The sequence below is a fragment of the Lathyrus oleraceus genome, chromosome 2 (assembly GCF_024323335.1).
Source record: "Lathyrus oleraceus cultivar Zhongwan6 chromosome 2, CAAS_Psat_ZW6_1.0, whole genome shotgun sequence".
NCBI classification, from domain to species: domain Eukaryota; kingdom Viridiplantae; phylum Streptophyta; class Magnoliopsida; order Fabales; family Fabaceae; genus Lathyrus; species Lathyrus oleraceus.
Window position 1 is genome coordinate 386,065,685 of NC_066580.1, and position 14,817 is coordinate 386,080,501.

The 14,817-nt window shown below is 34.1% G+C and overlaps 2 protein-coding genes across 2 annotated transcripts; one reads left to right on the forward strand and one right to left on the reverse strand.

The window, feature by feature from the left end:
• Positions 1–2,420: 2,420 nt before the first annotated feature.
• LOC127119651 (triose phosphate/phosphate translocator, chloroplastic) lies at positions 2,421–5,682 on the forward strand. The gene is made up of 11 exons (XM_051049924.1): positions 2,421–2,967; positions 3,065–3,136; positions 3,450–3,515; positions 3,662–3,740; positions 4,015–4,135; positions 4,215–4,423; positions 4,512–4,589; positions 4,663–4,779; positions 4,903–5,002; positions 5,171–5,271; positions 5,382–5,682. Exons 1-11 carry the CDS (start codon positions 2,714–2,716, stop codon positions 5,406–5,408), a joined length of 1,224 nt encoding a protein of 407 aa, XP_050905881.1. The 5' UTR covers positions 2,421–2,713; the 3' UTR covers positions 5,409–5,682.
• A 3,234-nt stretch (positions 5,683–8,916) lies between these two features.
• Positions 8,917–13,509, reverse strand: LOC127119650 (pentatricopeptide repeat-containing protein At1g26460, mitochondrial). The gene is made up of 7 exons (XM_051049922.1): positions 12,772–13,509; positions 11,188–11,410; positions 10,613–11,092; positions 10,064–10,270; positions 9,704–9,841; positions 9,428–9,618; positions 8,917–9,352 (listed from the first exon to the last, which is right to left on the reverse strand). The coding sequence occupies exons 1-6, from the start codon at positions 13,365–13,367 to the stop codon at positions 9,433–9,435; spliced, it is 1,830 nt and encodes a 609-aa protein (XP_050905879.1). The 5' UTR covers positions 13,368–13,509; the 3' UTR covers positions 8,917–9,352; positions 9,428–9,432.
• Positions 13,510–14,817: the final 1,308 nt, after the last annotated feature.

Sequence of the window (14,817 nt, forward strand, 5' to 3'; positions counted from 1 at the left end):
GGCTTAAAATCTCATGATTGTCATGTCTTGATGCTACAACTTCTACCAGTGGCTATTCATGGCATTTTACCAAGAAACGTAAGGGTAATTACAACTAGATCATGCTTATTCTTCAATGCTATATATAGTAAAGTTATTGATCCTGAAAATTTAGACAACTTGGAGCATGAAGTTGCAATTATCTTGTTCCAATTAGAGATGGTTTTCCCTCCATCTTTCTTTGACATTATGGTTCACTTAGTTGTTCATCTAGTAAGGGAGATTAGAATTTATGGTCTGGTTTATTTACGGTGAATGTATCTGGTATAGTGTTACATGAAGATTTTTAAAGGGTATACAAAGAATCATCATCGTCTGGAAGTTTTGATCGTAGAAAGATACATCACAGGAGAAGCTATTGAGTTTTGTACAAACTAATTTTCAGAAGCGAACTCAATAGGAATTTCCGAGTCTTGTCATGATGGATGCTATGATGGTAGATGTATTCAAGATTTAAATGTTAAGATATTTGACCGAGAAGTAGTTCTTCAAGCACATTTGTATCTATTGAATAACCTTAATGAAGTTCAACCTTGCTTGACCGCTCACAAAATTCTTATAAAGGAAAAATTCCCCCGGATGAATGAAAGATGGTTGTTGACAGAGCATAACAAAACTTTCATAAATTGGTTTAATGAAAGTGTTTCTAAAGAGAGTGGCCCATCAGATACAATTAAATTGTTGTCAAGTATGCATAAGTTTAATGTAATTACATGGAGTGCATACGACATTATTAAATATTCATTCTGTATAAAATCAAAGGATGATCGTAGCACCATGCAAAATAGTGCGATTATGGTTGAGGCTAAATCCATGTACTTTTATAGTTCCAAAGATAACAATCTTATACTAGCATCTAGAGCGTATTTTGTGGTCATTGAGGAGATTTTGGAGATTGACTATGTTGTTTTTAAAGTGTCTTTATTTAAGTGCAAGTGGATTGACAATAACACTGGTGTAGAAATCGATGAATTAGGATTCACACAAGTTGATATTTGAAAGACAACTTATAGGAACGAACCATTCATCATGACAATCCAAGCAAAACAAGTTTTTTATGTCATTGATCCTGCTAACACTATATGGTCAATTGTTCTTCAAGAAAAATATCTTACTAATAATACTGATGAAAATCAAGATTTTAACTATGAGACTCCTTGTTTAGCAACACGTGTATGTCAATCATCTAAAAAAATTGATTTAGATGATGTGCATGTTATTCGTCGTGATCATGAAGAGGGGATATGGAAAAACTAGTAAGTAAATATTTATATCGCTTAGTAATTTATAATTATTCAACTTACTCTTTTTTTTATTCCTTGTACTATAGATTTAAAGTCGTTGTTGATTATCCTAATTGATTTCAAATATTGTTCAAATTATAGGTGCTTAACGATCAGTGAAAAATCCTATTGGACAACCTACAAAAAATTTCATTTTGGTTATTATTTTTGTTGGTTAATCATTTTTTTAGTTTTGTTGAAAAATTATAAAGTGTGTGTCATTTTGGGTTTGCATTTGGTGTTAACAATGAATATTTGTGGTACAATGTTTCAAATTAAGAATTTGATAAAAAAAAAGTACAATGTTTCTGTTTCAAAAATTTGCAAAATTTGGTTCTATATTCTGTAATATGGTTCTACTTTCTTTCTTATTACAGAATCATATTACAGAATATAGAACCAAATTTTGCAAATTTTTGTAACAGAAACATTGTACTTTTTTCTCACACAGTCAAATTTGGTTCACACAGTCGAACTACTTTCTTTCTCACATAGTCAAATTTGGTTCTCTCATTCACAGAGTCGAACTACTTTCAACGCCCAAGTCAGTAATGAGAAAGAAAGTAGTTTGATTGTGTGAATGAGAGAACCCCTAAAATAACGTGCATTGTGTTTTATATGAGACAAACAGTTAAAACTGTTTCTATGAGATCTAACAATTTACGTGGGTGGTTGTTCGATCATATCCAACTGTGGAAGGTGTGTTGGAGGTTGGAATCCTATGCCTCAACCTGAGTGAGATCTCACCTATTCCGCACGCCTTTCTACATGACACTTACTTTTTGAACATTTATTTGTGGGACTTGCGAGCAGCACAAAGCAAATATCATTAACTCAAGTTTTATTTTTCATTTTTGCTATTTATATTAAATTCAAAAATTAAAGTTCATATATAATAGAATGCTATGGAAAAAAAAAAAGACGAGCAAGCGATTTGCCTTGATTTTTTATGAGGTCATGTTTTTATCTAAAATAAATAATAACGAGATATAAAATCTGTACCAAAAAATATATTATAGACATATAATGGGGCATATGCCGGCAAACACGGCAACATTAAAAAACATTTGAAGTTTATTTTAATTTAACAACATTTGTGCTGATTGGAAACTTAACGTCATTCATCATGCGTCTCTTGTCTATTTTCTTATTCTCATAAAAAAATATTTAAGAATGGTGATAATCATGTAACGAAAAGCTATTTTCTATAAACTTTTAGTTTTTCTCAAACATTTATATTTTTTAGAGGGAAAGTTGACAACCACATCGAAACGCATTATTATACTCTTCATTTTCCAACATTGTTTTCAACGTTCAATTATGTTTCCAAAATGAACACTCAAAACTTCATTCTCTTTTTCATTGGAATTTCAGTATTGTAGTTTTTGAAAATGTCTTCTGTAACAAACCCAGTTCTCGTATCATTTCAAAAACCTCAAATTTCTTCTGGTTTTTTGTCACCCAGAAGAGTTTCAACCAGTTACGCCTTGTTGAAGTCTAGAACACTTCAACTTGAAGCTAACAATTCAAGCTTGGTGTTCTCTCCATTGGTGAAGGCCTTTGGAGTAAGACACAGAAGATTTCCAGTTGTTGTTGCAGCATTAGCAGCAGATGCTGATGACAGTGAAATTGAAATTTCAAATGGGTTAGACTTGCACACTTCATGTTTGATTTTATGATGATTAGTGATTAACTTTTTCTGATGTTTAATTTTTTTTTTAATTATTGATGTCAAATTACAGGTCAGTTCTATCCTCAAAGAGTTTTGGTGAGAAATTTCCTGCATTGGTTACTGGTTTCTTTTTCTTTATGTGGTAAGAATGTTTCCTTTTTTTTGTTCAAATTTAATTTTTCAGGTGAACATGAGAAAATGTATGAGATAAGGATTAATACTTATATAAACACAAAATGTATGTTCAAGCAAGTTCTCTAGCACGACACCTCTTAAAAAACATGTGTTAGTATCGGACACGACACCGATATTTGTGATTATATTCAATTTATTAAAATTATTATTGGTGTCTACGTATCAGTGTCGGTGTTGTATCTTGTGTCCGTGTCTGTGTTCGTCCTTCATAGGTTGCAGGCTAGCAATATGTTTGATGAAATTGTCTTTCTTCTATGCAGGTACTTCTTAAATGTGATTTTCAACATACTCAACAAGAAAGTCTACAATTATTTTCCATATCCATAGTATGTTTTCCTCAATGATTAACTTTATATTAATTACTATAATTAGGCCAAGATAACTGTTGTTTCTAGTTTAACACTTGATAATTTTGTAGCTTTTTGTTGATTCCGTCCCTTAAGATATGCTAATCTTTTCAAATTCTTTTCAGTTTTGTTTCTGTTGTGCATCTCCTTGTTGGGGTGGTATATTGCCTTGTATCTTGGGGTTTAGCTCTACCAAGACGCGCAGTGAGTTATACTTCCTCAGTGTTATTATCTTTTAATCAATGTTTTTAAAACTAGACCAAAGATTAAACCGAAGAGTTTTGAGAATAATAAACCGGCCGAACCGTAGTTCAATCCGGTTCTAAGAGACTAAGAACCAACCACAGTTGAACCAGTCAGCAGACTGGTCAGCTCCTAGTTGGTGGTCAAGTTGGGTTTTGTAAACACTGCTATAAGTTCTCAACTTTGAAGTCACAGTATAAATTTCAATAACATGTTTTTTTCCCTCTCTTGTCAGCCAATGAATAAGGAGCTCTTGTTACTATTAACTCCAGTTGCATTTTGTCATGCCCTTGGCCATGTTATGTCCAATGTATCATTTGCTGCTGTTGCCGTGTCTTTTACACATACCATAAAAGGTATTAAAATTTAAACACTTGTTACACTGTTTTATATATACACTATATGTCTCTGTTGAATTTTCTTTTCCCTTTGCAGCTCTGGAGCCGTTTTTCAATGCTTCAGCTTCCCAGTTTGTTTTAGGCCAACATATTCCCTTGTCTCTGTGGCTATCTTTGGCCCCTGTTGTTTTTGGTGTATCAATGGCATCACTAACTGAACTGTCTTTCAATTGGACTGGTTTCATTAGTGCAATGATTTCAAATATTGCATTTACATACAGAAGTCTATATTCTAAGAAAGCTATGGTAAGATCTTTTGCCACATTACTTTTGCTCACAAGTTTCAAATGTTTTACAATCTTTACACAATCCAAATACTTTTAAATTTTAACAGACAGGAATGGACAGTACGAATGTATATGCGTACATTTCAGTAATTGCGCTCGCCTTTTGTATCCCTCCAGCAATACTTGTAAGTTCATTTTGCTGCAACGACTATTGATTTTTTGGTAGCTTGTGATTGATTTTATTACGGGTGCTTCCAGATTGAGGGACCTCAACTCATGGAATTTGGATTTAGAAATGCTATAGCCAAAGTAGGATTGATCAAGTTTTTGTCTGATCTTTTCTGGATTGGAATGTTTTACCATCTTTATAATCAGGTATATGTTTGTGTTTTAGTTAACAGTTTATTTCTATGTTTAGTACTTTTCTTCTTTGCAGACTTGAATTTGATGTGCATGTAACGAAATTTTCACAATTTTTTTTTGATGGTCTAATTGCAGCTTGCTACTAATACTTTGGAACGTGTTGCGCCACTTACACATGCAGTTGGAAATGTGTTGAAGAGAGTTTTTGTTATTGGATTTTCAATAGTAGTGTTCGGTAATTAATTTGATTGACTTATTTGAGTTTATTTACTCGTGAAACTGTTTAGAAGAACTTATAGAAACAACTTATTTTGGGCTTGTTTTCATAAACTCTTTAGGATGACTTATGAAAACAGTTTATAGTTTATACAAAAATATTCTGACATTATGCTAACATCTGTAGGCAACAAGATATCTACACAAACTGGCATTGGAACTGCGATTGCAATTGCAGGTGTTGCCATCTATTCTGTGATAAAAGCAAATATAGAAGAACAAAAACGGGTAAACTTTGATAAAAAAATTCTACTCTTTTTTTTGTTTGTACCATATCTCTTTACATCTTGATGCAATGCTAAACTTCTATTATAAATCAATGTCTTAATTCCATTCAGAAAGCTGCTACAGCCCCTGCATCTTAATGGAAGCTCTTTCTTTCATCAGCAATATTGGATCAAGCTACATTGGCATAAAGTGGTATGAGAAGAATTCTGAGAATCTAATATTTAGAAACATTTTTCATTGTTTGTACCTTTCAAAGTGAAAACTTTAGAAGAACTGCAAGATGTAATCTGAAAGATGAGGCTTATTTTGCTTCATTTTCTTATTCTTAGTTTCTATTTTTATTTTTTCATTGCATGCCCTATTTATCAAAATTGACTATAATATAAATGTATGACTTAAATCACTCTTGGTCCTTTTTTTTTTAAATTAAGTTTAGTTCTTCGTTTAAAAATTCAATGTTTTAATATTCATATTTCACAATTTTTTTAGTTTTTAGTGTTTGTTTTCTTTCCATTTTAATTAGTTGGTAATATCATTTTAAATGTGTGGTTCCATTTAAGCAAACTTTAGACGTCAATTGAAATGGCTACAGCACATGGTGATACCAATCTAATTAACACTCATGTGTAAAAAATGAGAGGAAGCGTCAATTCGAGAGACAAGCCTCCGATGGAGATGCTCTTCTGGAACATTTGTCGTTTCGAGCAACTACAGAGGGAGTTTGTTTGTTGGTTAGACGGAAACATATCTGAAGGCGAAAAAATTAGAAATATTGAGAGACTCGATGCCTTACGTGGATGGATGTGAGTAAAAAATGATAAGGATGTTAGGGAAGTGGTGTTTGGACCAAACGATATCAGTTTTTATTGTTGTAATCAGTTAGAAATGTTGTTTTTAAATGTTGTGGTTAAGTATTTTTATCTGTTTGATATTTATTGTTTGTGTTGTTTATTCAGACTTGTTCGGTTTTAAGTGTGTTTAAGTTGGAGTGATGTTTGTTGTTAACCTTGTTGTAACAAAAAGTTATTAATATATCAAAATCAAAGGTTACAAAAATTGAAAGGAGGTATTAAATTATGATGCAGAGGTTGTTTCGAGATTGAGACATTTTTCTGTTCTGATACGCGTGCTGGTTGGTCATCCTTTTTTTTCTTTTTTCGTATCTCATCGTTGTGTCAAACTATGTTCCCTTAATATGGAGGTCAATATTCCTCCATTGCTAGCACTGAGAGGCTTTTGTTATAGACATTTATGACTGTAATGGTCTTGTAAACATCAGATAGATGGTTATAAACGTCCTGGCGAGTACGTGCGCATGTCGCAATGACATGAGAGCAAGGAATACGGAAGGCCTGAAAATTTCCATAGTCGCACCAACTTATGTTTAGTCTGGCAGCATAGGATGAATTTGACATCCCCTCATTATGGTCCATTGTTTCCTGTACACTGAACTTTTGTCTATGACAGTGAAAGATTCTAATCGCGTGTGCGATAACTTTGATAGTTTCCTCTTTCATCACTTTCATACAACATTCACCGAATAATTGACCTGGCATTAACACTGCACTTCATCTTCCGCCTCTGGTTGTGAAGGTCGATGCCAACCTAAAATAGGTTGTTCTGACCAATGCGGTTATTGGTAGATTTCTAATGCCTTTGAATACGCCGTTTATGCATTTCACAAGGTTTGTTATCATGTGACCTCATTGACATCCTCTGTCAAATGTCCTTGTCCTCTGCTCTAATGGTATGTTACCCACCCACTTTCTTGCATCTGCATTTGACAGTCTAATTTCGTCATGGTAATGTTGAAATGACGGCTGAATTAGAGCATACACTGCATTCACCACTTTTTTGCGAAGGTTCTTGTCTTTGATTGCACGCAGGAAGTTTTGTGCGATATGTCTAAGGCAATAGACATGGGTAGAAGGAGGATTATGTCATCTGTTAACATGGTTATTGTAAGCACTCTCAATAGCAACATGTCTATCTGAAATCAAACAGAGATTGGTTTGTGGAGTGACATGTGTTCTGAGATCTAACCCCTGACAACATTGTCAGATCGGTTACTCACAACCCCTTACCCATCAAAATTTTCGGTCCACAAACAGACAAATATATGACCTTAACATGTCAAACACCCAACTACAATACCAAGAGCATACCCCGTACCACCACCAACAATAAGATCATCATCAAGACACCCAACATCGATATGCACCCAACACATCACCCTACCATAGTCGCCTAAGCCAAAACATTCAGCGATCATTTAACACCAACTGTTCATCCTCTTACTATAGCCAAGAAGCTCAAACATCACAAAATCAAAACATGCAACAACCATATGACTACCAAACACCACAACAATCATTTCAACCTTTACTCGACGCATCATTCACACCAATGTCTCCCTTCAATTGTTCTGGTCGCCCTCTAATAACTCAAATACAGCCCAACTACTCTGGCATGGGTCACGAACTCACCCGTTTGCATTACTTTATAGGTTTTTAAAATAAATGTCAAACTTATTTCAATATTCAACGTCTATGATTAACTGATGGTGTAAAATCCCTTTACACTGTCAGTGTATTTCAATTAAATCCTTAATATTAATATCAAATGGTCTGATTTCGACTTTCAATTAAAATTACACAACACACATAGATGTCAGACCAATTGGCGTCTCCAATTGGATTGACACCTCTTTAACATAGAGAATAGACGTCAATTTATCTGACGCTATCTTTTCAAAATATGATAGTTTGGGAATTAATCTGAAAATTGAATTATTGAGAATTTAAAAAAAAATGGATTATTTGAATAAAAAATTTAAAAAATGATAGGAAATAGTCCGTAGACAAAGATGATGTGACTCATTTGGTAAGGTGACAGCCTCTCATGCTTTTTAATTTCTAGGCTTCGAACATGCCTTCTTTTAAAATTTTATTTTGTAAATTATAATTAATCAATTTTCTCAAAGTTTCTATAAAATAAATGATTTTATTTATTTATCCTGTAAAAATATTTTTAAAAATCATGCTAATTCCTCAAAGTTACTATTATTACTGTACTAATTGGTAAAAATGGGAAATCTTAGTAAAAAAAACAAGTGAAAAATAATCATGAATTTTTTTACTCCTACAAGAAATGAATATTTAAGAAAATTGCGTGTAACTAATTTTGTTGACAACTTGTATAGTTTTACAAGTTTACTTTAAAAAACAAAAGGAGAGAATTAATTAATTTTATATAAGAGTATTTATTACAGAATAAAGAAAAAGATGCAACATAAATAAGAGTGCGTTAGTAAAGAAATAATTAATGTTCTTTTATATCTAAAAAATGTATCTCATAAAAAAGGACAAAAAAATATCAAAGAGGCGTCATACATTTAAAGATATATGATTTCTTTTCCATAAATACAATTAGCTGTTTCACAATACCAAAATTTTAATTTAATTTACCAATTTTGGATTCTATGAATTGATAAATTGAAAAGCTATTGAGAATGTAGAGGGGAGGAGACATTTTCATAAACAGGTTGGAAGTTCTCTCACGCGCAACTTCCACACACATTGCATATACATTGTTCTTAGTTATTTTTTGACATTTTAAAATGTTGCCGTTATTTTGCATAAGAAATTAGTACAACCACAGGTCCATACAATTAGGATGTAATTCCTTTACAAGGTTTCCATATCCTTGCAGCTTCTAGTGTCGTTAGAAGTGCTGGGTTGTCAAAGTAGGAAGTGCCAAAAATCCAAAAATAATTAAAAACCAAGAAACAAAAATGGCTATCTGAATATCTTCTATCCTACTGAATTTGGACCAGTCCTACAATTATTTCAAAATAAAACTTATACCACGAAGTTCACTGGGCAAATTCCATCTTCAACGCCGTTCCAGCTTCATAAACACGTTAACACGGAAAAGAAAATTCCTTGATTCAATTTGGCCACGGCAAACCTCAGTATCATCCACAAATATACATACAGGGATTCCCTTGGAAATGGACGCAATAAAAGAATTACCGATCGGCTTATAAAATAATTCGTTTTGACATCATAGACGGGTGAACCTGCCAAAAAGAAATACTATTGTATATCAATATAACTTGGTATATTATATCACACGAAAAGTGGTCAAAACTTACCCCACTCAAGCCATATCCATACTGTAATCAAGATTAAACAGCATGTTTCGGCGGACTTCTGAACCCAGTCGGAAATTCAAAGATCGAGCAAGTGACTCTACTCGTTGGTCGCTCTCATAGTCAGACTCTCGTATGCATCGCCTTCTGACCTTTTTTAGTGTTCCTTTTGAAGGTTCAAATCCAGCAGCTGTCTGCCAGTAAATTTGACATGTCAACGACCTTTGCATGAAATATATACTCAGTACATTAGTTTTTAAAACAGAACCATGCAGATACCATATCATCAATCACAGCTAGAGCAGATTTGACATCCCGGTTAATCAGGTGAGCATCAACAAGCAGGGTATACGACTTTGCATTAGGCTTGACACCTAAACTTACTAGGTGCTCAAACACCTTTGAAGCTTCATGTGTCTGCCAAAAGACAATTAAGTAACAAGTTATGAATGGTTTGACACATTAAATAAAGGGGCTGATCAAGGAATGTGAGGGGAAATCAACAGCTCATGATTGGAAAGCATAAACAAAATAGTTTTAAGATCAATGCATCCTTTCAAAAGAAATGGGAAATGGTAGTGAAGAGAATGGACAGAAAGATTGTGTAAGAAAAGGTGAGCAGGAAGCAAGATCCATCACCTTCTTGAGCTTCCCAAAGGCATACATCAGCCCATTGTATGAATGAATATCAGGTGTCAGCCCAAAAGCAGACCCAATTGATTCAAAAGTTTGGTAAGCTCGATCAAGGTCCCATATGTTGGCACATCCTAAAATGATGCAGTTTAGCGCAGCAACAGACTTGTAAGGACGCTCAGCACGGCTTAAATTCTCCAGTTGAAAATAAACCTAAATAGAACATAACATGATTAGATCAGGCTAGGTGTGTATGTATCAAGGTGGCAATTTAATATATCATGCCACCAAATGCAAATTGGTATTATAATAAATATAAATGCTATTTATGTCAAAGTAACACAGAATTTTGTTAAAAAATAGTATCTATTTAGGAAACACACACTAAAATACATATATTTATAAAACAACTTATGTTAACCTATTTCCAACAGAAAACTAGTCAATAATAAAATGGCCATATAAAGAATAATAACCAAATTGGATTAATTATGATTATGAATCCTAACAGTTAGGCCTAAGTGATAGCTTTCTTAAATAGAAAGAAGGACATACAGTATCCAAAGTCTCAAAACCTTTCTTGGAGCATGCCACAACCAATGGATGTAAAGAAGTAAATGGACAGAACAAGTCATCAGCTTCTTGATTGGAATCTCCATAAGAAGACTCATATTCATGAAGAGTACCAAATGCCTTTTGTAAATTCCCCAAAGATGCAAGGGCATATATCTTTCCAAGATAAGATTCTGGGTTTGGTACCTTCTTTTTACGCAATGAGCGGTCCAAAACAGCCCATGCCGCTCCTAGGAGCTCAGAATTATAGGTTCTACCTGCAGTCAACAAAGCTGACACGACTAAACCTTCGTCTACAGAAAGCAACACAGGAGGTCTTGCACGTTCCCCCTTAACAATCCATCGGGCCATAAACTCCAGGCCATAATAGGCTAACTTGCTATTATCCTCTCGAATTGCAACTTCAGCAATAAAAATACACAAGTTCCAGGAGGGGCAAAGGGCTTTGTTTTGATCTGTTGTCTGCATACAACAATGAGAAATCATGTAGAAACAATGAGAAATTGATAGTGAATTTGCTACAGAAAAAACATTAGGCATCAAGATTAACTACTCACCCTGCACTTTTCAATTATTGCCACCAATGTATCAAGTCTTCCCTGTTTGACACAACTCCTCACACAGTTCATAAATAAATTCATTGACAACACATTACCATGTTTCAGAGTTAAATCTATGTATTTGAATGCAGCATCAATCTGATCAGTTGAAAAGAGCATTCCGATGACCAAGTCAAATGATTCAGCGTCAGGGAGAGCTTCATTTCCTGACTGCAGCATCCTGATAACAAAGCACAGCTCAATACATAATGAAGAAAACTTTCAATTTACACACATACAAATTATACAAACAAACAAACAATTTGTGTCTTATTTAAGTAACATTGAGTAATTATAACATTGGCTTGGCAGGTACACTAATCAGCAATTTTGCTTCTTGGGATTTTAATCTTTTGTTCAATAATAATAAAGGATGGAATATAATGCAAGAGCATCTCCCATACTCCCATTCAGCTAGCTTTAGAAAGCAAAACTACAATTAAGTGGAGACTATCCCTGGTAAAAACCAAGCTTTAAGGAATTGGCTTCACCTCAACAAATGACAATGAACCACTCTTGTCCACCCATCATTGTGTGTATTGTTCTTCCAAAACCAGTGAGGTTGGCACAGAAACCAAAGTTCAATATCAGCTGGGAATTAGACATGAAATTCCCATTTTAAAGTTATCACTTTTAACTCTTAACAGCCTGACTTCTACAAATGGGCTTTCCTCTATACCAGCCTCTAGAAAAGGCAAGATACAGAAAATAATTAAAACATTTATCATATAGATGCTCATCTATAAACTATTTGTATAACAACGGATAAAATCTATGTTGTTAATCTCTGATAGCATAACCCCCTAAAATGCTCTAGGGGTGTAGCTGATAGCCGCTAACGCAAAGATTAATCAGTCTAGAAAGTAAACATAAACACTCAAAAATAAAAAATAAATACACAAAGTTAAAGAGGCTACCTTACTTATTAGTTAAATAACCTTAGAGCAATAAAACTTAGGCAGAGAAGAAGAAAATAACATAATTTATGATGTGTTATAAGTTATTGTTCTTCTTCCTACTTCTGAATTGTTTATAAGAACAACATAATAGAATGAAGAACAGAACATTAATCTTAAAAGGGTTTCCAATGGTTTAAAAAAAGATTGAGGAAATCAAAGAAACCCTTATAGCCGACGCGATAGTGGTTTGGGGCTGCAATTAGCGGCCGTAACAACCGCTATTGCTGACAGAAGCTTCCAGACCAAAAGAGTCGCACCCAAACTCTACCACCGCTGCGCTATTCCGCCATAGCATGCTATTGACAACACGCCATAGCATAAAGTTAAATTATTTTAATATAAGCTATAATCTGTTTCAGCTTATGAATATATCATAATTTGTTTCCAAATGCTCTTCCAAACTGTGTCACAATATATACACTCTACTTAGAAAATCCAAACACTCCTTAATCAATAACCCAAGAACTTTTTTTCACAATTTGTAATCCTAAATGAAATGATCTCACATCTAAAAATTTCACCAACCGATTCCTTATTCAATCCACAACATAAACATCAAATTTAAACAACGAGATAATCTAACCGTTCGAGAAGTTTTTCAGCAGCAAGGGTTTCACCCGCCTGATGCATAGCCTTAAGAACCAAGTTAAACGAAGCTGTATTCTGCGAAATATTAAAATGCTCCATCTGAGCTAACAAATCAAGCAAATCAGCAGCAGAAGCTCCCATCATAAGATTCGCTCTAAGATAATGATTAAACAGATTAACATCAGGCTTATTAGGTTTCCCATTTTTATCCAATGACCTAACCCAAGCTTCAAACAAATCCTTCACATCATGCCACTGTTGCGAAGCTATCCAATCACCGAAAATGTTGAGAAGCGCGTGGGAATCGTAGGTTTCAGAGAGTGAAGGGCGCGTGACGAGCCCAAAAGGGGCTACTGCGTTTGAGGATGGGGATTTTGGGAGAGGGTTTCGCCAATTCTCGTTGTAGAGTGGACTTCCTGAAGCTGGATTTGGTGGAAGAGATGAAGGCGCTGGTGTGGGTGTTGGTTCTACGAGTTCGGGTTCTTGATTGAGAAATGGGAATGTTGAAATGGTTTTGATTGTGATGTTGGTTGATTTGGATTTCGTGAGAAGAGAACGAGTTCGATATAGGATCGCCATTTGTGACGCCATTGATGAACTCGAGAGAGTGAAGAACGTGACTGTGGATTTTGTCTTGGTGTTTTGGGGTTTAACGCATTTAGGGTTTGTTTTTGGTTCGGAGTTAGGTCCGGTTTTCTGGGATGGTTCCTATGGGGAAAGGTGGTGAGAGTGGTAGATTCAAATTTGGGTTTGGACCTAATACGCGTGATATATTCTATGATTTCTAACTGGATATTACTATTAGCACCATCATTTTTTACTATAATTTTTAATATTTTTTACAATTTAAATAATTAATTTTTTTCAATATTTTTTTATTAGAGCTCTATATAAAAGATTAGATCAGGGCATCGAAATGTTTTGGGCCGGTCCTGAGATCTACAAAACCTTTTCGATATTTCATAAATTCGCATATTATATTATAAATGATCATATCTTTTAAAATATTACTACAAGTTACCCTTGATTTAGATATATGAGACTCTTTCAGCATCTCATAGGTCCACAAACATAATACAAATATAACAGAAGTTAAATATTAATCGGGACATAACGTCGGGATCATATCAAATACATAATAATGTACAAACTTAACTCAAACAAGAAAGAACTTAGTTATCCATGATAATGATAGCTAAATAGAATGCGTGAAATATAACATTCATTTTCAATTGACCTGATAACGAGGAGATCAAAATGTAAAATGTCTAATATTTGTTAATGAGGAGTAATGGGTATGACATAGACGTTTGGGTCATGTTAGCATGAGAAGGATTTCTCAGCTAAATATGCTTGGATTAGTCAGAGGTTTATCCAACCTGAAGTTCGCTTCAGATGCTCTTTGTGAAGCATGTCAAAAAGGTAAGTTTTTTAAAACATCCTTCAAAGCAAAAAATATTGTTTCTACCTCTAGACCGTTAGAACTTCTGCACATTGATTTGTTTGGACCAGTGAAAACTGCCTCTACCAATGGAAAGAAGTACGGATTGGTCATAGTTGATGACTACAGTCGTTGGACATGGGTGAAGTTCCTGAAACACAAGGATAAGTCACACTCTGTATTTTCTACATTTTGCTCACTAGTGCAAACAGAAATGAACTACAGAATAGTCAAAGTCAGAAGTGGTCATGGTGGTGAATTTGGAGACAAACATTTTGAAAATCTCTTTGATTCAAATGGTATTTCCCATGATTTCTCATGTCATAGAACTCGACAACAAAATGGAGTTGTAGAAATGAATAATAGGACTTTACAAAAAATGACTCGCACCATGATCCAAGAAACTGATATGGCTAAGCATTTCTGGGTAGAAGTAGTTAACACAACTTGTTATATTCAAAACAGGATTTCTATTCTGGGTAAGACTCATTATAAATTGTAGAAGAATAGAAAGCCCAATATTTCTTACTTTCATCCTTTTGGATGCAAATGTTTTATGTTAAACGCTAAAGAGAATCTTTGCAAGTTTGATTCTAAAGC

Excerpts from the sequence above, each read along its gene's own strand:
- LOC127119651 (XM_051049924.1), top strand. The coding sequence starts at position 2,714 with ATGTCTTCTGTAACAAACCCAGTTCTCGTATCATTTCAAAAACCTCAA. Across the intron at positions 3,741-4,014 it reads TAGCTCTACCAAGACGCGCA|CCAATGAATAAGGAGCTCTT; the intron begins GTGAGTTATACT and ends CTCTCTTGTCAG. Across the intron at positions 5,272-5,381 it reads ATATAGAAGAACAAAAACGG|AAAGCTGCTACAGCCCCTGC; the intron begins GTAAACTTTGAT and ends AATTCCATTCAG.
- LOC127119650 (XM_051049922.1), bottom strand. The coding sequence starts at position 13,367 with ATGGCGTCACAAATGGCGATCCTATATCGAACTCGTTCTCTTCTCACG. Across the intron at positions 11,411-12,771 it reads GCTGAAAAACTTCTCGAACG|GATGCTGCAGTCAGGAAATG; the intron begins GTTAGATTATCT and ends CTTTGTTATCAG. Across the intron at positions 10,271-10,612 it reads GTTTTGAGACTTTGGATACT|GTTTATTTTCAACTGGAGAA; the intron begins GTATGTCCTTCT and ends TGTTCTATTTAG.